At 43.6% G+C, this 24,272-nt stretch overlaps 1 protein-coding gene across 1 annotated transcript in view; it reads right to left on the reverse strand.

Moving 5' to 3' along the window:
• MYH15 (myosin, heavy chain 15) overlaps positions 1-24,272 on the reverse strand; it is a 159,302-nt gene that overhangs the window by 11,009 nt on the left and 124,021 nt on the right. Inside the window, exons 30-36 of the mRNA XM_010838558.1 lie at positions 22,401-22,597; positions 18,582-18,931; positions 16,358-16,482; positions 13,213-13,328; positions 6,587-6,779; positions 6,121-6,324; positions 1,475-1,600 (exon numbers count right to left, since the gene is read on the reverse strand). Of these exons, the coding sequence (XP_010836860.1) occupies positions 1,475-1,600; positions 6,121-6,324; positions 6,587-6,779; positions 13,213-13,328; positions 16,358-16,482; positions 18,582-18,931; positions 22,401-22,597 (1,311 nt within the window). The remainder of the gene's footprint in view (positions 1-1,474; positions 1,601-6,120; positions 6,325-6,586; positions 6,780-13,212; positions 13,329-16,357; positions 16,483-18,581; positions 18,932-22,400; positions 22,598-24,272) is intronic.

A 24,272-nucleotide genomic window follows, 5' to 3' on the forward strand; every position in this document is an offset into this window, starting at 1 on the left:
ACCAACCATCTGCATAATTTAAGTGTGAGACGTCTGTGCAGATGGTGAGGGCAAAGAATAAATAATGGAGGTAACTCTGGGTTTTGCTATGTGGGGCTGGAGCTCAGAGCTGAACTACTGGAGAATTAAGGCAGGGGAAGAGGTAGTGAGTTCATTTTTCAACATTGTCAAGAAGATCTTTTAAAGGTGAAGTTATGCAGATAGAGTCTTCCTAACGTGTGACTGCATAAATTTACCAAGCAGGAGCAAAAAGCTCTTTTTTCCCCACTTCTATGTAGATTTTCATAAATGTTTGAAATGAGCATATTATTTTTCCCTTGGCCAAACACTTTCAAGCTTTCTCACACCTCTTTTCCATCAGAAAGCAGAGTGTCTGCATTGATACAAAATGGCTGAATGCTAGGCATGCTTTCCCCATTCTTCTGGATTCTACAGTGACCTAGAGCTAGGATTTGGTGTAAGAGTTTTAACCACCCAAGTGCTTGATGATTCAGACAGATACAGACATAAGTTTTCCCCTTCTTTTGAATCCTAAAATGACTAATGTAAAACCTAACTGAGTATCTTGTCTCTTCGGTTCCCATACACTGTTTAGCCAGAGGATCAGCTTTCATTCTCAGGGCGAGCTCTGGGCTGCTGCATGTGTTTGTGCATCCAACGTGCTGTGCAGGAGCACCTCATGGGGCAGTGGTGAGTGGAGGGTGAGATCAAGTCCAAGCTCTGCTCAGCAGGCGCTGGGACCTGCAAGCCTGGGACCTTGACGCACAGACTTTTCTCCCACCTCCCTCCTTCCATGGCCTTTTTTTTTTTGAGTACTATCATCTGTTTGTCATGCCTTTTGAGAGAAATCTGCATCTATCTGCAGTGGGTGTCCAGAGGGTATCCCTTTTCAGTGCCCACAAAGGTACAGTCAAGGCTGGCAGTCAACCCTGAGCTTGGTCTCATTCACGAAAAGTACACCTATCAACAACTTTAAACTTGCAGATAAGGAAGGTGCACCAATCCTGAAGGCCTTCCTCACCGACCCGATTCTGTTACTGAAGCAGCAGTATGGGCTGTTAAAAAATAAGTGAAATAAGTATTCTTGCCAGATCATCATCATGAAGCCATTACAGGCCCCAGGAAAGATAGCTATGGGTAAGGAAATCTAAGAAGAATTGTTTCTAGACACCAGATATATTGATTCACAAGTGGAAAGTGGTTTGACTATTTTAAAAAGTCTCTTGCTTTCACAAGATTTTGCTTATGGTGATTCAGCTGCTTTTTTTCATTGTGTGGTTTGGGTGGAAGGGAGGAGCCGATTGGCCTAATTTCCAAAATGGGGGCAGAGAGGCAGAGGGGTCAGTTAATTCCCCCCCCCTGGCTATATGGAGAGTCAATGGAATCCTCTCTGGCTGCAGCTTTGCCCCTGCCCCTTGGCTACTGCTCCTGTCAGCTCTGGAAGACAGGAGTGAGCAGGCAGTCATGGACCCACCTCAGTGGCTGCCTTCTTGGCCTTCTCTTCTGCATTTTGACAGCCCTGCATCGCCTCCTCAGCTTCCTTCTGCATCCTGGCTACATCCACCTCCAGTTTCTTCTTCTGGCTGAGGAGACTCGTGTTCTAAAGAAAAGCAGCATCCTGATTAGGAAAGTTGAGATCAGTGGTGAAACGCAAGCTGGTCTGTTCAGGACATGCAATGTGAGGGGCTCTGGCCAGGAGGTCATTTTCCTCTAGTCAGCCATACTCAGTGAAGCAGCACTTCCAGGGCCAAGAGACCACATTAGACTGAATGCATGGGATTTCATCTATGCGTGGTCCACTACTGGAGAGACGGCAGCCTGAATCCGAAAGGAGCAGTGGATCCAGACAACCTACGAGTCCCAAACACGTGTTTGGTTTTCCCCTTATTGAGGAGTATGTTTTTCTGCCTCTTGCTCTTTGATGTGGGAAGAAGCAAGTGTCCCAGAGTAGAAGTCAGGGTCAAAAGCAGACATCTGGAAAGCAGGGGTCTAGGAAATAAAAATGAGCTTCCTGCATGCTGCTCCAGGGGGAAAAATCTTCCTCATCATCGACCTCTGTTTCTATCAATTCTGCACTGATATAGGGGGTGGGAAAAGTAATTCTGATGAGCCTCACCCCCCAGCCCTTAGAAAGCTCCATCACATGGGAGAGTTACTTGTGTTCTTTGGCTGGTGCTGCCCTAATTCTTTCCTTCCTGGGTTGTGACATTAGAAACTGAAACTCCTTTTTGGTCTGTGTTTGTAGCACAGCTTTTCTGAGGGTGTGAAAGCTCAGCAGAGAGAATGTATTTAAAAGGCATAGCCTTCCTATTTTTAATTTCTCTTCTGTTTGTTCACTTTTCCTCTGGCTAGTGCCTTTCTCAGTGGCAAGATTAAACCTTGGAAACAGGAAGAGAGATATTACAGCCTCACAGGTTCTGTCCTGCTTCCTCAATGGTGGGAAGCATCTTTGTCAAGATTGCTATCCTCAGTCCTCATTGAGAGACAGGCTCTATGTGCCCAGGGACTCCTACTGCCAGGGGTGTAGCCTAGGGGGTGGGGGTGAGGGCATTTCCTGGAGTTTGTCAGGATTCTCACTGCACAAAACTCCATAGAAACTCTTTGTAAAGAAAGGTACAAGTGTAAATCTTGATTCATTTATACACAGAATCACTTAAAATCCACTAGGGAGTTGATAGTTAAAGTATTTTCAAGCTAAATGATTGGTTCTCTTTGGGAAGCAGAGGGTGAGGGAGTACTGTGCAGAAGGGCAAGCTAGATGTTTGAAAAAGGACCCATGTAATCAGACAGGGATAACTTTGGCCTCATATGTCTGGTCTAGGTTAGAAGTCTATAAAATGGTCACTATACATCAATCAGAAGATAGCTGGTAAAAAAAAAAAAAAAAAAGAAGATAGCTGGTATTCCCAGAATTGCAAGGGGTCCTACTTGGCCAAGGTAGGACCTCACAAGAGAGAGGAGTCCTTGTGAGCCATAGATCACCTAGATCAGAACTGCACCAAGGGTAGTTTCTGGACTGGCAGCATCATCTGAAAACTCGCTTGATTCCTCCTATAGCAGAGATTCTGCAGTGGGTCTGGGGTGAGGCCTGAGAATGTATATTTTTGTGTTATTTGCTTTTATACACATAAAGTTTCAGAAACTCTGCTCTGGAGATCAAGTCTCTGTGGCCTAATTTTCTTTTTTTTTTTCAGATCTATCTCCTCCTCTCCATGTCTGCTTTTGCTCTGGTTGATGTCCTCATCTCTCTCTAGGCTAGTGCTTTATCATCATATGGAGACCCACTGGTGCATCATCAGCTATAACCATGTATGGCAAATGATTTGTTACCAATAGCTATTAAGTACTACAGATTTACTTTTTAAAAATTTCAATATTCTACTTTATAACACTTCTACTCATTTTATTTATTTAAGCTTTCCTGAGAGAGAAAGAAAATACTGAAGGGAGTTAGCCTGTTGGGAATTATGCACAGCCTATAGCCTGTTTTATACACGTGGTATCCTAATAGGATCCTGTCATGCACATGGACACAAAGTCAGACTGTAGGCACAAACTAAATGCAATGCCTTCCAGCTGGTGCATCCTTGGCTTATATTTCCTTTTATCCAGTGTTTCTCAGTTACAGTTGGCATTCCAGGAGGGGCAATTCTTTGTGATAGCGAATTACCTGTATTTTGCAGGAGCATTAGTATCTTTGGAACTTGCCTACTAAATGTCAGTGGCACTTCCCAGTCACTATGGCAACCACAATGATCCCACAGATGTTTCTAAATAGCCCCGAGCATGGCACATCTGCCCCTAGCTGCATGAATCCATCCTTCACAACAATCATCAGAGTAAACTTCTGAAGATGCAAATCTAATAACTTTGCTCCCAGTTACTCACAATTCTTCAGCAGACTTCAAACTTCATCAGTTTCAAAATCAAGTCCCTGGTGACCTGGGTCTATCTGCCTCTCCCTGAGCATCAATTCTGCTGATTTCTCCCACCCCACCCCCACCGTACGCTGTAGTAAATATATCAATTTTTCTTAACATCCTAAATCCCCTCCTCTCCTCATGCGTCTGCCCTTGACTCTGCTCTCTACTTGGCTGACTTCTTACGTGTCCTTCACAGCTCAGATCAAGCAGACTGTGCATCTCCCTGAAGTGTAGGGTCGTCAGGGAAGGCTTTCTATAGGGCTATCCTTGCTTCATCACTGTACTCCTGGCAGTGCACTGCAGCTTGTTTACTTAGATCTTCATGTTTGTAGGATGATGGAGATATTCTTCATCTATCTACGCTATGTACTACTGGGCTTCCCCAGTGGCTCAGTGGTTAAGAATCCACCTGCCAATGCAGGAGACCCAAATTTGATCCCTGGGTCAGGAAGATCCCCTGAAGAAGAGAATGGCTACCCACTCCAGTATTCTTACTGGGAAAATCCCATGGAAAGAGAGGAGCCTGGTGGGCTACAGTCCATGGGGTCACAAAAGAGTCAGACATGACTGAGGGACTAAACAACAATACCATGTACACCTGTCTAGGTTATGGTTGCTGCTGCTGCTGCTGCTAAGTCGCTTTAGTCATGTCCAACTCTGTGTGACCCCATAGATGGCAGCCCATCAGGCTCCCCTGTCCCTGAGATTCTCCAGGCAAGAACACTGGAGTGGGTTGCCATTTTCTTCTCCACTAGGTTATGGTAGATGCATTAAAAATGTTTATTGAATGACCCATTTACTATATGCATTTGTCTAACCACTACGGTTTCTCCTGATTCCACAAGAATAGTAAAAATTCTAAGAATTCTTGTTTTGTGTCACTTACATAATCTTCCATGAGAAGCCAGAGTCCTGACAACTCATTATAACTGTCAGGAGCCACTCAGAATTGTTTGAAATCTCTTGGCTCTTAGGCAGCTTTTTTTTTTTCCTGAATCCTGGGATTCTCAGGGAACACATTGGCATAGAGGGAACAGGATAAACAGGTAAATGACTCTGGAACACTAGTGAATGTTCCCCCCCTCCTCTCTCCCCAGCATCCTAGCTGTGAGTTTCCTGACAGTTCATTCTTCTGACAGGGCTTAATGTTATGGGTCAAATTGTGTCCCTCCCCACAAGAAACATAGGTTGAAGTCCTAACCACCAGTTCTCAGAATGTGACCTTACTTGGAAACAGGTTCCTTACAGAGGTAATCAAGTTAAAATGAGGTCAGTCATGTCCAACTCTTTGTGACCCCATGGACTGTAGCCTACTAGGATCCTCTTCTTGGGACTTTCCAGGCAAGAATACTGGAGTGGGTTGCCATACCCTCCTCCAGGAGATCCTCCAGACCCAGGGTGGGCCCTAATCTGACTGATGTCCTCATAAAAATTTGGAAATTTTTTATGACAGATGACAGATACAGAAGGAAAATGATGTTAAAACAGAGAAAATGCCATGTGAAGGCAGAGAATTGGAGTTACGCATCTACAAGCTGCTGCTAAGTTGCTTCAGTCGTGTCCGACTCTGTGCGACCCCATAGATGGAAGCCCACTAGGCTCCCCCGTCCCTGGGATTCTTCAGGCAAAAACACTGGAGTGGGTTGCCATTTCCTTCTCCAATGCATGAAAGTGAAAAGTGAAAATGAAGTCACTCAGTTGTGTCCAACTCTTAGCGACCCCATGGACTGCAGCCTACCAGGCTCCTCCGTCCATGGGATTTTCCAGGCAAGAGTACTGGAGTGGGGTGCCATTGCCTTCTCCGATCTACAAGCTAAGGAACACCAAAGATTGCCACTAAACCACCAGAAGCTGAGAAAAGGCAAGGAAGGATTCCCCTACAAGATTCAGAGGGAGTGCTACCCTGCCAACGCCTTGATTTCAGACTTCTAGCCTTTAGAACTGTAAGAGGTTACATTTCTGTTGTTTTAAGCCCCTCAGTTTGTGGACTATGTTGCTGCAGCCGTAGGGAGCCCATACATTTGGGGATGAATGAAGGGTACGGCCACCACTCTGCTGCCAAAGGCTCTCCCTGTCTCACCGGACACCCCCAAGGCTCCATGTGCCAAGTGTGTATGGTTCAAGACCAAGGCTGACTATGTAGAAACTTCTGCCTCCAACCAGCTGATGAGGCTAATGGGGAGTTTATGGGTCCCACCTGGGCATGGAAAAGATTGATTTTTTCCGTGGCTTCCAGGAGCTCCTCCTCTGCCAGCCTGCGACTGCGCTCTGTCTGCTCCTGCAAAGACCTTAGCTCCTCGACTTCAGCCTGGAGAAGAGCATTGCGCCGCTCAGCCACCGCCACCTGCTCCTTCAGCTCGCTGTTCAGGCATGTGCTATCATCCACCTGCACCTGCAGGTCCTGGGAGAGAAAACTTAGGCCTGGGCATGGGTCCCTGGGAGTCCAATGGGACCTGAGTTTGTGTGTGCACACTCAACGAAGTTAAACATAACATAAACCAGTTAATCATAAGTACATATTAATGTAAGCCAATTGAATGTAAGGTCTCCTGAGGGACTAGATTTGGTGTCCTCACTTTTATTGTTGAACACAACCTGTTACTTGGCTTGTTCCCATAAGCAGAGGCGTCCCTGCTTCATCCCCATGTGACAATTGAAAATACCTTGACCTGGGTCTGGAGCTGGCCCAGGGACTTGGTGGCCTCTGATGCCTGCCTGCTGGCACAGCTAAGCTGGAGCTCCATCTCAGTGAGGTCCCCTTCCATACTCCTCTTCAGCCGGGTGGCCTCAATTCTGCAACGAGCTTCGGAATCCAGACTCGACTGCAGGGAGTCAATAGCACACTGCTGCTTCTTCCTAATTTTAGAGTACATTCAGGGGGGAAATCATGCACCCAGGTTGAGAAAGGGTACCTGCTGTGTACACACAACAGTTTAAGAATCAGAGAAAAACTTAAAATTCAAGACAGATTCTGTGTAATTAACAAAATGAGTCTAAAGGGTCTTCATCTGGAAACCATGGAGGTTGAAGGGTTAGATCAGTGAGCATTTGTACATTGTATCAGATCAACTGTTTTCCATGTCAACTCCCCAGAAAAATCAAGAAAATCACTAGTGGGCTTCCCTGGTGGTTCAGTGGTAAAGAATTTGCCTGCCAATGCAGGAGACACGGGTTTGATCTCTGGTTTGCTGCAGAGCAACTAAGCCTGTGCACCACAACGATTGAGCCTGTGCTCTGTAGCCCACATGCCGCTTCTACTGAAGCCCATGTGTCCCAGAGCCCATGCTCCACAGCAAGAGAAGCCGCCACAATGTGAAGCGCCCACCACAACTAGAGAGTCGCCCCCACTCGCTGCAACTAGACAAAAGCCTGCACAGCGATGAAGGCCCAGCATAGCCAAAAATAAATATAAATAAAATTTAAAAGAGAAAAGCACTAGAATATTTTTGAGATTCCTGTGGGACAGACTTTGCCCTTGTCTAAGACCTCCTCAAGGACAGTCTAAGGCAAATATCTGGATTCCCTATAGTGGCTAAGAGTGAAGGGAGGATGCTCTTTCAGATGGGCATAATATTTAAACACTTTCAATGGTGAAACATGTTTGAAGACAGCAAGAAACAGTCATCCAGCTTGAAACAAGTCCTGTACCAGCAAACCTGCTCTAATGGCCTGTGACACCTAATTCTCCTAGAATAGCATGGTTATCTTTCTCCAGGAGTTTGGGAGTACAACCAAGGATAGGCTGAGAAAACTAACTGCTGTGTGATATTGAATTACTTCAACATGCCTTTATAACATCCATGCTGAAACCATTTTTGCAAAGTGCCAGAAGCTTACACAATAGATGTGTGTTCAGGAAGACAAAGGAAAAATATGGGGAACCCCGAGAAATCATTTCCCAACCCTCTTGCAGAAAGTCTGGGACTGTGTGACTGAATTCTGACCAACTGATATGGGCAAAAGTGTTTCCAAGCCTCACACATACAACTTTTTACTCATGATCCTGTGCTCTCTTCCCCATCAATGGCAAACCTGATGGCCACAAATGAACCCTCTGGCATCAAAAGATGGAAGGAACCTGAGTTCTTGAATGACTTGGAAGAGTAGTGGCCCACTCTCCATCCTACCCCACACTGGACTCTGACACAAAGCAAAAATACACTTTTAAGCCATTGAGATTGGGTGGTTGTGAGTTAGGACAATGTAACCGTTATAACTAACACAGGCCCTGTTAAGCTCACCCTATGAAGCAGGGCCTAATACTGGACAGATAAGACAAGCCATACTCATAGAGTCTATCAGCACAAATAGCAGACACATGCTCATTTTGAGTCAGAATTAGGTTCCACACTGAGTTATCGCTGAGCCTGTGTTCTGAGCTCCAAGGCCAATCAGGAAGACCGCAGCCTGCAGAGGAGTAAGAGTGTGGTCAGAGTTTTCAACTAGGTGACAGGTGGAGGTGCCACTTTTCATGACCACACTTCACCCCATTGATGGAGGGGGCGTTCAGAAGTAATTATGCAAATGTAAGAGAAAAAACTTTCTGGCCCCAGAGCCCAGAATTAGCACATCTCCTGTGCCTCCATATGCTGTGGTCAGACTCTCCTGCCTGCCTTTAGGTCCTGGGCTTTTGCTTGGCTGCCAGAAGAGGATCCCACAGGGATGCCAGCATATAAAGTCACTAGAGACTATTATGACTGAATTGTGTCTCTCTCCCCACCCCAACCAAACTCATATGTTGAAGCCCTAAACCCCAGTACCTCAGAATGCAAGTGTATTTGAAGACAGGACCTTTAAAGAGGTGATTAAGTTAAATGAGGCCCTTAGGGTGGTGAGCACCAAAGAATTGATGCTTTTGAACTGTGGTGTTGGAGAAGACTCTTGAGAGTCCCTTGGACTGCAAAGAGATCCAACTAGTCCATTCTAAAGGAGATCAGTCCTGGGTATTCTTTGGAAGGACTGATGCTAAAGCTGAAACTCCAATACTTTGGCCACCTCATACGAAGAGTTGACTCATTGGAAAAGACTCTGATGCTGGTAGGGACTGGGGGCAGGAGGAGAAGGGGACGACGGAGGATGAGGTAGCTGGATGGCATCACTGACTCAATGGACGTGAGTTTGGGTGAACTCCAGGAGTTGGTGATGGACAGGGAGGCCTGGCATGCTGCAATTCATGGGGTCACAAAGAGTCGGACATGACTGAGTGACTGAACTGAATCCAATCTTACTGATGTCTTTAGAAGAATAGGAAATGTGGACACAGACAGAAACTTTAGGGATGAGTGTGCACAGAGAAAAGAAAATGTGAGGATCCAGCAAACCAAGGAGAGAGGTCTCAGGGGGAACATCTTGATCTTGAACCTCCAACCTCCAGAAATGTGAGAAAATAAATTTCTGCTATTTAAGCCACCCAGTCTATTTTGTTATGGCAGCCCTAGCCCACAAGTACTACAGGGATACATACTCAACAGCACTGAAAGCTTTGAGATATTGCTCTGTCTTACATAAGGAAACTCGTTTTTGCTGAACTGACTCTACTTATACAGGAACACTAAAGCATCACTAGGCTGGTGTCAAAATCCTCCGTACAGAGATATAATCCACTTAAGCAAACAAAATGGATGTTTCAACTGTACTTTTTCCACAGTTGTTTATGCAATTTCATGAGTACCTGCAGACAAGTAGAAAGTGCTACGGTTTAAGAGGCTTCCATATAATACAGGCCTGGAGAATTGCCACTAAACAATCAGCACATTCCACGCAGAGTCAAGAAATCTTTCAAATGAAAACTCCTCAAGCACATTTTTTTTTAAAGAAAAATGAAGCAGTCAAGACCAAGGCAATATGGTAAAAGTTCCTTTTCTATTTTTCCCAAAATGTGAAATATAATTTGAGGAAAGAAAACAAATGCAAACAAAATCAGAATAAAAGCTTAAATTCTGAAAAAGCTAAGGATTTTAAACTGTCAATTCAATCAGTAATATTCTTCTCTTGCAACGTTGCTCATCTATATCACAGAAATGAAAGATTTTCCTTAATTCTAATACATACGATTCAGTTTTAAAATGATTAACAAGATATTTTGCTAACTAAATGCCATGCCTGATTTTGAGATCCTATATCTTGAAGTTGTGCTAAAATATTTTACTTAGACAGGAGAAGAAATTTAAACATATTCTTCTGGAAGAGACTCAGACAATAAAAGAAATTAAGTTGGATAGTGCATGTAGATGAAGACCATGTGGCAAAGTTCAGTATTACTAAGTTCAGAGGAGTGAACCATATGGAAGGAAAAGATGATGGATCATTCCTAGGAACCTGAGGTCACAGGTCAGGGGTGAGCTAACTATGGGCTCTGGGCCAAATTCGGCCATGTCATTTGATCTCTTATGGCTGCTTTCAAGCTAAGGTTGCAGACTTGAGTAGCTGCAACTGAGACTCTATGGTCCACAAAGCCAAAAATATTTACCATCTGATGCCATAAATAAAAAGCTTGCCTAACCCTTCCATAGATGATCAAAGCAAAGCAAACAAATACGTTTTGATAGCATAAGGAATTTTGGTGCCTCACTCCCCAAAACTCCTTCCCCAGCATCTCTCTGGGTGTGTCTGGAGAGAGCAGAATGCATGCTGGGACACCGCAGTTTTGGTCCACTGAGAAGCCCCCACACATTTCAGCATTTTCATGAATACCCTGAGTTGGGAGGGGGATGTACTTAGCCAGTGGCCCTGGAAGATTCAGGACACACACCTAACTTATTTTCAACCCCGGCTGGGGCCTTGCAGCAGGGCCCGACTTAGATGGCAGTCACAGCTGCCAGTTGGCCTTCAAGCTGGCCGTGGATATCACTCTTGCTTTCCTGGTAGAGGAGGGTGAGGATCAAAGCCCCTCCTTCCATCAGTGACTGCATTATCACCTCTCTAACTCTAGCTTTGCTAATTACAACATTTGTAAGGAAACAAAAAAGCCCTATGCTATACTAAGTCACTTCAGTCGTGTCCAACTCTGTGTGACACCAGAGATGGCAGGCAGCACACCAGGCTCCCCCATCCTTGGGATTCTCCAGGCAAGAACACTGGAGTGGGGTGCCATTGCCTTCTCCGCAAAAAAGCCCTATCGATTCATAAAAGTTTGCGAAGCCCTATCTAGAATAGCAGGCACAGCATGTTGCCAACATGAAGTGCTCAATAACTATGGAACAAGTGAAACGTACAACCCACATATGAGCCACTCATTCTTTCACCCCAACAGGCTTCCAGCCTGGCTCAGGAAGGATCAGCCCTCACCTAATGGAAGAACAGTGGGCTGGGAGGCAGAGCATCAGTGAAGTGAATGAATTACCAGAATTTGCAGCCCTACCAAGGTTTTTACCTTTGCGTCTGAGTCTCGCTCAGAGGTATTCCTGGTCCCTTCAGCATCCTGAGTCCTGTATCCTATGCCTCCCTCAGTTTCTACGGAGTTATCCAAGGATTATGTGAAATAGGACCTTGAGCCTCATCTTTTCCTCAGGCAATATTTCCCTTGAGTCCTAGATTTTACCTGGCTTATCTTTGATTGCTCAAAATCCTATGTTTTGCTAGTATTTCCCCTTGGTGTTCTCTTCCGTTTTCTTAAGATCCCTTCCTCTCCTAGCCCTGAAGTCAGACTAGACCCTCTGATTAAGGGTTTCTGATCTAGTCTCCACTGGCATGGGGCACTCAGACAGAAAGGGTCTACAAAGTACTTGTGATATTTTGTTAAGATATACTCATCTTTCCTTTCCGGATGTAGCTATTACAGTTATTATGAATCATTAACTAAAACTCATGAACAGCTCACTCCTCCCTCCAGCCCGCCCTTCTTTTTTCAGCCCCTTGACAGCTCCTGCCTCAGCTTCAATTCTTTCTTCTCCCAGCCCTAGCTGTTTGGATCTCCAGCTTCCTTTGCACTTAAATTATTATAATTGGTGAACAGCTCTCTCTACGACATCAGAGGTACCTGACAAGACGCAGACTCTCTGAGGACTCATTTTTTCTTAGCTGGGTTTATTAATAGGCACAGGTTTGACGTTACCTGAAACGAGTTTTGTTTTTTTTTTTTTTTAATGGTACAAGGAGACATTCGTTTTTGTTCCTCGTGGAAGGAAGTAGGGCAAATATCAAGGTCCAATGTTTTTGCCCTTTATAAAAAAAAAAAAGTCTTTTAGGCACAGCCTCTTAAGTAGACCAGATTTCATCCCCACCGTCAGTCCTATAGAGGAAAGTGCCGGTGAGTGAGAGCAAAGATAACTCAAAGCACACAGAGGACCAAATTTGGCTTGACACCCTCATTAAAAAGATGACCCCCATGGGAGTTTTGTCTGAAGGTGGGCTATGGGGAAGAGGCCAGTTTAACTGAACATGGTAACCTTTTCTCTTAATGGTTTAACAAACATGTTGAAAGCAAATTGCCAGTTGAACCTCAGACTCAAAAATGCTTTTCCTTGCTGACATATGGCACTGACTTAAGGGAACAGATCAGATGGATAATACAATCATAGCTAATTCCATGTGTTTATAATGGTGTCTTTGATCTACAGAGCATGAAGTGCTTTGCCAACATTAGCTTACTGATCTTCCTCGCCACCTTCTGTGACACGGATGGGGCTGCTTTCATCCCCTCACTTCACTGAGAAGCTAAGAAGTGAGATGTCTAAAATCATCAGCTTGTTATGATGAAGCTAAGAAAAGATCCTGCAACCCAGGATTCCTATTTAATTCAGTTTCCTGACTATTAAGACTCAGCTGCTTCAACAGGGATTCAATAAGCAGCTTAGCTCTTAGCTTCAGCCCCTCTCCAAACAAATGGCTACAGGTACAGGCAGGGGGGAGGTGGAAACTTCACTCTGATCTGACATTAATTTTAATGTCCAGCATCACTTTTTTGGGGGTTCTTTTCCTTCACTGTTCGGCACCATCAGTCAGTGTCTTGAATACTCAAGAAAGAAGCTTGTTGTAGGGAGACCCAGGCTGTATATACAGTCCTTGTCCACATACTTTGGCTTTTTTTGGTGTGTTATCTTGAGTTTTGTACGCAAGCAGAAGCTGCTTGAATAAGAAAATCATAAACATTAATAGTAATCATGTTAGAGGTATCCTTTTATACTAACAGTGCTGTGCTGACTAGGAAGAGTCTAGTGTTGGGTCAGACCAGCTGTCTCGGTGCTAACATTCCAACAAAGGTTATAAAAGTAGCCAAACACAATGAATCCTTGTTCAGTTAAGGATCCTGAAATATGTAACTGTTGTTCATCAAAATAATTGTACATACCTAAAATTTTCTATTTCTTCATCTTTCTCTGAAAGCTTCCTTTCAAGTTCCGCTTTAGTGTCTGAGAGTTCAAGCTGCAAACGAAGAACCTTGCTTTCATTACGCTCCAGAGCTCCCTGAAATACACAAATAAAAAGCATTAAATTAAGCCCACTTTTGGACAAAAGTATTTTTTTCTCTAAATATATGTCACTAATGGAGCTCTCTTTAGAATTGCTAGGAATAGTCAAAGTTCAAATCAGATTCCTGAAGACTGAAACAGGATGAGAGACAAGTGATTACCTTTCTTTGTCATGTTAGTTATAGCTCTGACATCCGGAGGGCTTTCAGCTGTAGTTCAAGAACTAGAATCTCAAGCATTTTTTTTTAAGTAGAAATGTTCAATCTTGTCTATGATTACATTTCAATTTTTAAATTTATTACTCTAGACTTTTTTTTAGTGGTTCCATCTTTAGGATGAATCAATAAAAGTATGAAAGCTAAAACATAACTTTTTTGATAACTTTAGTGATAACTCCTACTGGAAACTTCAATTTTGAACATCACAGAGGGATAGAGAAAAAGTTGAAAGCATTTGGGGAGCAAGGAACAGGAGAGCGCTCAAATAAAGGAAACTGGGGTATACCTGACACATAATGCTTGGTGTGAGCCATTATTATCGTAACTATTACTATTACTTCAAATGGATTGCTCTGACAGGCAGGGAAGGCTCCTGCTCCTTTGAATGTTAAATATAGGCAAGGCAATTACTTCCAGAAATGTTATAAAGGTGTTTCAAGTTGAAAAGGGTAGGTCTGATTAAATTTGAAAGTCTGTTCCACAGATAAAATTTCATATAGAAGAAGAAACAAACAGAACACTTGGAGATGACAGAGGAGGATGTTTATAAAGGGGACAAGAGGTGACAATGATCTACTGGTCAGTTAGCCACTGGCAGACAGTCCTGAGGGCAGAAGCCACTTTTATAGCCTCTTCTGAGGAGTGCTTAGCACATAATACCAAAAGTGGAAAGTAAAACCAAGTAGCAGTTTCAAAATAAAAATAAGAAAGATGTTGGGAATTTAATATGGCTTAAAGCCTTGCTGCTGTTCTCACAATACTAACTTCAATATAAAAGAAAATTTTAAAAATGCTTGGATAGCAATTTCCTCTGAGGGAATGGTGCCTTTCCTTCCAGGGGAAACTGTCACCTCTAACCCTTTTGAATGCCCTGAGAAAGTGAATCTTTGAAGGTGACCTGCAATAGTTTGAGCTTTGTGACTTCAAAAATAGTCTGATAATGTTTTTCATTAAGGCTCACCCAGAAAAATAAATAACCCAGTATTACAAATACATGTCCAAGTTGATGAAGTATTCATGGATGCAGGTGAAGACAAAACTTGAGAAAATGTGAATAGAATATAACGCCATCTAGTGCTACTAACGGAGAAGGCAATGGCACCCCACGCCAGTACTCTTGCCTGAAAATCCCATGGACAGAGGAGCCTGGTAGGCTGCTGCAGTCCATGAGGTCGTGAAGAGTTGGACACGACTGAGCGACTTCACTTTCACTTTTCACTTTCATGCATTGGAGAAGGAAATGGCAACCCACTCCAGTGTTCTTGCCTGGAGAATCCCAGGGACGGGGGAGCCTGGTGGGCTGCCGTCTATGGGGTCGCACAGAGTCGGACACGACTGAAGCGACTTAGCAGCAGCAGCAGCAGTGCTACTAAATGGTAGGAACACTATGGCCTTAACCATCTCCCTTCATTGTGCCAGTCAATTTAATGAAAAAGACTTCTACATGTTATGTAGGACTAACATTAACCTTGCCCAATCATAGCTCTCATTGGCTTCTCATGTTGCTTGAAATTTCTACCGTAAAAGTTACTTTCAGAGGTTAAGGTAGTGGCTTTAGAAAGTTCCTAGCCAAGGTGACTGGAGAACCAAAGGAAACAAGTAAATGAAACAAAGTTCAACCACTTTAGGGGACACCACAATGCCAACTGAAAGGATTCTATATAAAATATAGATCTCAGAAAACAATTTGCATGAAAAGGCAAGTGCTCTGTCAAGAGCCATCCAGTTGACACATCTGCCTGGCAGATTTCTTACAGAAATGTGATGGTGAGATAAATTGACATTGCTTGACATAGAGCAATCCTTTGGGGTTTCATTTTTTCATTACAGCACCTTTCAAAAGGCCTGTGCCTGAAACTGAATGCTATGCCTTTTTAAAACTGATTGTCTCTGTTAGAAGGTAAGTGGATGAGACGTGCATTTTGAATGCTACCTGGTGCTTGGTCAAAGGGTGGGTCAAGAAAATGCAATTCAACTGTGAGAACAGAAGCTTTGTAGGCCTTGTTAACTACTTAATGACCATGACAGGATAACTTCCTTCTGAGTTCAGCCTCTTTGGCAAAAATATTTTCCGGGGGTCCTTTCAATCACTAGCTAGCACATGCCTAGGGATAAAGCCAGATATTCTTCCTGAACATTTAATCCATAACACTGAAAACACTCCTATCAAACAACCTTCACAAAGATGAGTTTTCAGCAACAAATGAGAACATTGCTTTGAATTCATTTTTAAAACCAAAGTTTTTTGGGGAAAAAAAAGGTTTTGACTGATTTCATTTAAAGAGAGGGTCAGGTATGAGGATATTTAGCTATGAAACATCCAACAAATATTTATTGAACTTCTCCTATACACCAGGCAATGTTCTAGTCCAGTGCCTCCCAGGAATCTTGTTTAAATGCAGATTCTGATTCAACAGAGCTGGGGAGAGGGCTGAGAGTCTGAATTTCTAACAAGCTCCCCAGCGATGCCCAGGCAACTGGTCTCCAGGCCACATTTAGAGCAGCAAGGGCCTAGGTAATGGGGAAAAGTCAGGGAACAAGATACACACGGTTCCTGTTTTCCTTACAGTCAAGAGTCTGCATCACAATTGTTTATCCTGTTCAATGAGCCTCAATCTCCTCATTTGCACAATGAGAACAACAGTCTGCTAGGGATATTACACAAAATAGTGCATACAAAGCACTTGGCATAGTTCCAAGCATGCAGTTAAGCCTTAAGTGTCTTTGTGGTGGTGGTGTTATTAGAATGCAGATCTTCTGCACTGTCACAATGATAAAAGTCTTCTTTGCTCCCCAGAGGTAATACCTCAGCCTCTTCCAATGCCATCTGAACTTCATTCTTTTCTTGTTCAATCTGTTTCTTGACCTTTTCCATTTTACTTAAGTTCTTCTTTCCTTCTCTCACCTGATTTGTCAGATTAGAAATCTCCTCTGGGGAGGAAAGAAAGACAAAATTAGTGAAAGGAACCAGTCTCAGACCCATGCTATCAGGCATAACAGACTGTTCTGGAAGGCCACCTGGGACCCTGGTCATGCCATTCTTGGTAACTTGATGACAAGGCCACTGCTGGCACTATGGGATCTTTGTTTGAATTTGAAAAAATGAATACCTTTTCAATATATTCTTTTAGAATCTGCCAGAAAGCTGTCTACAACTACTGGTGAGAACGGTGCTTCTTAGAATATTTGCATCAAACAACCTGTGCAACTGTACATGCCAATCCACTTGTCAGAGCCACACCAGATACTGCCTGGTGGGGCCCTAGGACACAGACCTGGAGTCATTATTTCAGTGGAAGAGCTTAGCTATGAACACCAATAATGGTGGCTGTTGTGACAGCAGTTGCAACACCAGGATGGGAACTTACAGCGTGTCATTGTCTGCCAGGAGCCAACGCATGAACCCTCTCATGAACACAAGCCTTTGACAGAGCAAGGCATCCAGAAGTGATAAAATCTCCACCACCGGACCCTGTTACTGTCAGTTCTGCCTTTTCATTGAGGAAGCCTCTGGAACCTTAGAGGAGCAGAGCAGGGCCAGGTGCTCTGGGAATTACCCACAGTCCAGAGGCAGTGGAAGGTGTTCAAGAGCCTGCCTGCTTCTCTGGCTCTGAGGATACCTAGCCTAAGACAGGATGGGACAAGAAGTTTAAAGTTACAAAAACAAACCCATTAGATGATAATTCTCATGTGAATAACAGATTCTTGTCTGATATAGCCTGTCCAGAAGACAGGCTCCTAAGAGAAAACTCAAGGCAGTGATTCTCTACTCTGACCACACCTTAGAATTACTTGGAGAGCTTCTGAAACACACTTCTGCCCAAGCTCCACCCCAGACCAAGTGCGGTCTCCATTTGTATTTCTGGGAACTTACTAGAAATACAAATTCTCAGACCCCTTCCTAGACTTACCGGATCAGAAACTCTGAGGGAGGGGCCCGCCCAACTGGGTTTTAACAAGCCCTCTAGGTGCTTCTGACACCATCAAAGTTTTCTAACTGTTCCAGCACCCCTCATGGGCCCAGTGAACTGATCACGGACGGTATAGATCAACAGAGAAAGCAGGTTTTATTTATGTCTCCAAGAGTAATGACCTTATTCCCAGGGCACCTCAGGATTATAACACATGTCACTGTTGGTGCTGCTATGAATTGGCAGCCCTCTTTGAAGGGCTGCTGGGCAGTATTTTAAAATTTAAAAATTCATTCCTTTAACCCAGCAATTTCATTTCTAGGACTTTATCCTACTGAAATATTTGTACATGTCCACAAATACATGTACAGGGATGTACAATATAGGATTATTTATAATTGTGGAAAATTGTATCTAAAATGAATAAGGTCTATTGAAATGTGTCAGTTATCCTTATTATAAACACTGTTGCTAATAACAATCACGTGGTAGGCTACAGGTACAGGCCTGGTGGCAAAGCCCATAGTTAAGTACGTATGTGGTAGAATCAAGCTGTCTGGGCTCAAATCTCAGATCAGCCACTTAGCAAATGTGAATTTGGCCAAGTTCTTAAACTTAAATGACTCAATCTAGTCTGCATTTTACAGATAGAGAAACTAACTCATAAGATTGTTCTGAGACTTAAATAATGAATATTTGTATAAAGAACAGTGCCTGGCACACAGGCTAGGCTTTTGAAGTATCTGTTAAATGAGAAAATATATTAATAAATTTTTAAAAGGTACAGAATAATCTGCAATTTAAGTTAAAAAAAATACTTGCCTGCATATGTGCATGGAAAATCTTGGTAAGGCTAGAGATATAAAGAAATTCTTAATACGCTTACTTTACTGCGGGGAACTGGGGCTGAAGGCAGGAATGTAGTCTTATTTTTAGAGCTCATTTAATGAAAATAGTATCTGTCGTTAAAAAAAAAAAAATCCAAAGGAAGTATTACAAATGGCAAAGTTAAGACCCAAGCAGGACTGTGAAGAGGCTGAGCCGTCTATGCTGGAGGCGGCGGCCGAGTCCCCGGCGAGCGCACTTCCGGTGCCCGGCTGGCTTCTCAGCACAATGTACCTTTCAGGTGCTTATTCTCCCTCCGCAGGGCCTCCTGGCTCATGGTGCCCTCCTCGTAGCTGTGCCTGAGCTCCAGGAGCTGGATGCTGAGGGCGCGGGCCTCCTTTTTTGCGGTATCCAGCATCGCCTGGGACTCCTCGTGCTTCCGCCTCCAGTCGTCCAGGCTCTTGTCAAAATGCTGCTGCTTCTGGTTGAGTGCTGCAGCCGCAGACCGCGCCTGCCCGAGATCAGACAGGGTGTCCCCGAGCTCAAGCTGCAGTCGGAGCCTGGCCCTCTCCAGGGAGGCGTTTCTGGCATTGGCCACCCCCATGGCTTCCGCAGCCTCCTGCAACCGAAGTGCCAGCTTCTTCCTGAGAAGAGGAGGCCCAAAGGGGAATGAAGCCACAACTCTCATCCAATGTGTCCTTATTAAACACAGCGCTGCGGTACAAACAGGGGAGCCCCCAAGGGTGGTTTCACAGTATGAAGGGAAGTACCTTGTGTCTGAAAAAGACCTCCTTGTGCTGTAGAACCCAGATATCTGCTGACCACCACCCTCTGGCTCCTGTGTCCACAGGTCCTTTATGTTCCCCCACCCTTTGGCAACCTGGACTTAAAACTCAGAATCTCTGAATCCCTGTAAGTATCTGCTTTCCCTGAACCTTAAATAAGCAATGCAGACATTATCCAGAACAAGAAAAGGGAATAAGAGGAAGATGGTACTGAACGCCCAGCAGTAAGCAACTGTTAAAAGTTTTGGGCATATCTAGTCTCTAAAGCAGAGAAGGCAATGGCACACCACTCCAGTACTTTTGCCTAGAAAATCCCATGGACAGAGGAGCCTGGTAGGCTGCAGTCCATGGGGTCACTAAGAGTCCGACACTACTGAGCGACTTCACTTTCACTTTTCACATTCATGCATTGAAGAGGGAAATGGCAACCCACTCCAGTGTTCTTGCCTGGAGAATCCCAGGGACGGGAAGCCTGGTGGGCTGCCGTCTATGGGGTCACACAGAGTCGGACACAACTGAAGTGACTTAGCAGCAGCAGCAGCAGCAGTCTCTAAAGAGTTCCTTGGCTACCTTGCTTGCAAAGAGCCTTCTTCAGCTCTCTCCTGCTCACTGTCTCCCCCTCTCATCATGTGACTTTTAAACATGCCCAGATTCTCTCTTCTCTGAATTTCTTCTCCAACTGGGCTCCTCTTCCCCACCGTGTATACCCACATCCATCCCAGCGGTATGCTCACTTATCAGGTCCTGCTGCTGTTAGGGATACTTTAGCCTCTGTCTGTCCTCCCTTCAGCATACTCTGAGATGGAGCAGCTTATTAAAATGCTTCCCTTCCACCACACTTACAATGCAGTGCTCTTATGCTCCCTAATGGATGCAATGTGTTCTCTTGTTCATGTCTCCTGCAGGGACACTGGTAGTTCCATTCTACTCATTCATCACACCTCTTACATGAAAGGTACTGTATGTACCAAAGCTTTTTCCAATCTACTGTTATTAAACAGAAAATGGTCCTCAGGAATTAATATGTGCCACATAACTAACCCAACAGAGCAATGTGCTCATAAAGCCCCCTTTAGGAATCCTGTCAAAACCAACCTGTGCTCAGTGTCCAGGAAGGACCTGGGCTCCAACAACTACTCTTTGCTCACTGGCTTTCTAGCCATAGTCACTTCATGTCTTTGCTTCATTCTTCTTAACTGTTAAGAGAAGACTCTGATGTACTGCATGGTGACTATTGTTGATAATATTGTATTATATATGTGAGTGTTGCTATGAGAATAGAGCTTTAATTTTCTCACCATAACAACAATAACAAAATGGTAATTCTGTGGGGTAAAGGAGGTATTAACCAACCATACCGTGGTAAAGATTTCACAACATGTGCATATTTCAAATTATTATATTGTACACCTTAACTGTACACCATACACAATGGCATATGTCAATCATATTTCTATAAAGCTGGATAAAAAATAGGAGATTCTGATGTTCTATCCCACTTAAAACAAGAATCTTGTAAAATAATTGCACATATGTTAACTACTTTAGAAATGCTTAACTGGAACCAGAAAACAGGAATTTTACTTTGGGTGACCAACTGCTGAGGGACTGAGGGGTTGTGCCAGGACACAGGGCTATCAGGGCTCAAATCTGGCAAATCCAGGGCAAACTGGACAACTGATCACCTTCATTTGGCTGATAATGTTTTTCTACACTTACTGCCAACTGCCATTTTGCTCTTTAACTTGCCAACCATAAGCACCTACATGGTTGCCTAGAATATGCAAGAAGATGTGGGAGAAGAAGAAATCAAATCCCTTTCCTCGGGGAAACTCAGAACTCAGAGGCACTAAACGGGCTCATGGGGGAGCTTGATTCCACTAAACTAACTCATCGTGTGAACCCAAGCCTAGAAATCTAAGCAGACAGATCTTCAACTTTACAATTTAAAACAAAAAAATACAATCCTAGATTTTTTGTAATTCCACCTCCCTGAGGGGATTTAGAGGCAAAGCATAATAGAGACAATGCTTTATTTATTTGTTGTTTAAGTTTAAAGCGCAAAAAAAAAAAAAAAAGTCTTCAGATATAATCACATTTGCCATTTCTCTCTAGTTGTCATCGACTATAAGACCATGATTTGTTAGTTCAAACAAATCTATATGGTCATAAGTAACCCACATACTTTCTCTCTTTTCTGTCTCTCTCTTAGAAATCTTCAAACAGAATGACTGGTAGACACTTTCACCGGAATTCTTCAATTAGGAAAAAAAAATCTTAACTTTAGAAGCAAATGCCATATTTTGGATATGAGGAGCCATTTCAGTTCAAGGCCCCACTTTTCTGTGGTCCCGAGTTTTTAACACATTCACCATGGGTATTTTTAGTATCTGTCATCACAAAGCCCTTTTTAAGTTATTGTGGCTACAGAGACAGATCTCTTGGTATCCCCCCTTTAGGGACAGAATACAGCAGCTGTTCAGCACATGTACAGCAATGTCTTTCAAAGATTTAGGTGAAGAACTGAAAAATAATATATTTGGTTGATACTAAAGAGAAACGTACTGATCTTCCCTGGATTTTTGCTAAGCTACCAAGCCAGGGACATACTATTTTGAGTCAACCTTTAAGGCTGGTTTGACACTGTCTCTCAAAGACACACAGTTCTTTGACCCCTGAGCAAAAAGCTTTAGAACTACATCCTGGGACTAAGTCTTAATTCATGTAGGCCCCAAACTTCTGTAGTTCCCGGAACTTCTAAAGCCTTTGTGTAGTGTTGTCTATGTCCTAACCTTAGAGGTGGCCCAAAGGCGATTTCTTTTCAAAGGAACTTTTGTCCCATAGACAGGATGACAGATCCTAACACATTTCCAGCTGCCCCTGTCCATCTTCACAGACAACTTTGTAGTCTACAAGTTGTAGATCAGAGACATTTTTTGATAACTTTAATGTATGGAGATGTATACAGACGTGGACTCCATTATTCTGATGTTCCAAATGAAACCCAGGATTTTACATGTTAGCCTGTTTTCAGACCATAGCTCAGTCACATCTGTGAAGACTTCTCTTCTATCTCTAGAAAGAACCTCCTTTCCCCCCAGGACTTCTCTCTAATGTTTGTCGCTCTGTATTATAATATTAATTTTTGAACCTCTCTAGAGTATGTGCTTCTTGCCAGTGGTGGCTGTTTCAGCTTTGGTCTTGGGCTTATTCACACAGTTGGTGAGGACTTGCTAAGTGCACATGTGAAGCCTTGAAGACAAAGCCACTATTCTCAGAGTCCTCTGCATAACTAACTCCAGGGTCAGGGTAGCCCTGCCCCACTCACTTGGCATCCTCCAAGTCCTCAGCATGCTGGATGGTGTCATCCTCGTACTTGGTCCTCCACTTCACCATTTCAGCATTGCCTTTGAGCAGGGCCTGCAGCAGCTCAGCCTTGGCCGCTTGCTCTTCCTCGTACTGCTCTCGTAGAAGGTCACAATCACGCTTGGCCGACTTCACGGCCTGGGCCAGGGCACTCTGTGACTGCAGGGGACACACACAGGTGTAAAAAGGCACCACCACCATTAATGATGAAAGCTTCAGAGGTGACATCATCTTTTTTAGATAAGGTTAATAACCACCTGCCACAGATGCAAGCTGAACCTGAACCTAGCTAGTTAATACTAGGGAGAGAATTTGGGACAAGAGAAAGGAGAGGGTATCTAATTGCTGCCATTAAAACAAGGAAGAGAGTTCTATTTAGGGAAATGCCAGCCTGACAATGTGGGCTTCAATAATAGACAGGCCTGGAGTTCTAGAAATAGTGCAGCATGCAAAGGTAGCAAAACACTCACTATCACTTAGGTAGTAAGATTTATATTTAGCAATATACAAGACACTGGTCTTGTTTGGGCTAGAAAGGACCACTGAGTTTAGTCTAGCCTTTTCATTCCATTGATAAAGAAAACAAAATATTTTATTTTACATGCAAATCTCTAAAATCTTTATTACTTTAAAACAGTGCTATCCAATAGAAGTTTCTGTAGTGATAAAAATATTCTCTATATGTATATTGTCCAATACGGTAACCACTAGTCATGTGGCTGTTAAACATTCAAAATGTGCCCAACTGAATTTCAATTTTATTTAATTCTAATTAATATCAATTTAAATTCAGGTAGCCACCTGTAGCATAGTAGTGGCTTCTGTATTTATTGGACTGTAGAGCTAATAATTATTTGTCACTTAAGGCATGGTTTGATTAACCTAGCAACATCATTCCCAAGAGATAACCTAGTCTAGTGGGAAGAAGCAGGGTCTCTGCCAGTCCTCATGGGTCCTTAATACAAATTAGGAAGAAACCTCTTCCCAGATGCAGCTCTGAAAGCACAAGGCTTGGTTAATGGCAGCCTCAGGCAGACACTGAAGGGCTTTGAATGAGGAGGAATAATATTTAGTTCCTTGGTGGCTCAGACAGTAAGAATCTGCCTGTGATGTGGGAGAGCCAGGTTCAATCCCTGGGTCAGGAAGAGTCCCTGGAGAAGGGAATGGCAACCCACCATAGTGTTTTTGTCTGGGAAATCCCATGGACAAAGAAGCCTGGCAGGCTATAGTCCTTGAGGTCATAAACAGTCAGACATGACTAAGCAACTAACACTGGGAAGGACAGAGGGATTAGAATCTGGGAAACTTGGCTTCAAATTGTGGTCCTTCCTCTCATTTAATATATATTTAGTGAACACCTGTTCTAAACAACAGTGTTAACCAAAGTAAATAAAATGGAGACAAAGCCTTTGTCCAAAGAACCTAAATGGAGGAGGATATATGAAAACAAGTATGTACAAAAATTAATAAGTAAGATTGCTGAGAGCACTGAGATCATAAAACAGACTGACAAGAGGACACATGTTTGGCTTTTTCTCATCATGCCCCAAAGGCCTCCAAGAAGGGCCTTCAAACAGTGGGAATAGTCCTAATGATGGCAGCTTACTTAAGAGGCAGTGAGGCAGCCACGGTGATTCAGTTCAGTTCAGTTCAGTCACTCAGTCGTATCCGACTCTTTGCGACCCCGTGAATCGCAGCACGCCAGGCCTCCCTGTCCATCACCAATTCCCGGAGTTCACCCAGACTCACATCCATCGAGTCAGTGATGCCATCCAGCCATCTCATCCTCTGTCGTCCCCTTCTCCTCTTGCCCCCAATCCCTCCCAGCATCAGA

This window comes from Bison bison, unplaced genomic scaffold (genome assembly GCF_000754665.1).
Source record: "Bison bison bison isolate TAMUID 2011002044 unplaced genomic scaffold, Bison_UMD1.0 scf7180017864098, whole genome shotgun sequence".
Taxonomy (NCBI): Eukaryota; Metazoa; Chordata; class Mammalia; order Artiodactyla; family Bovidae; genus Bison; species Bison bison.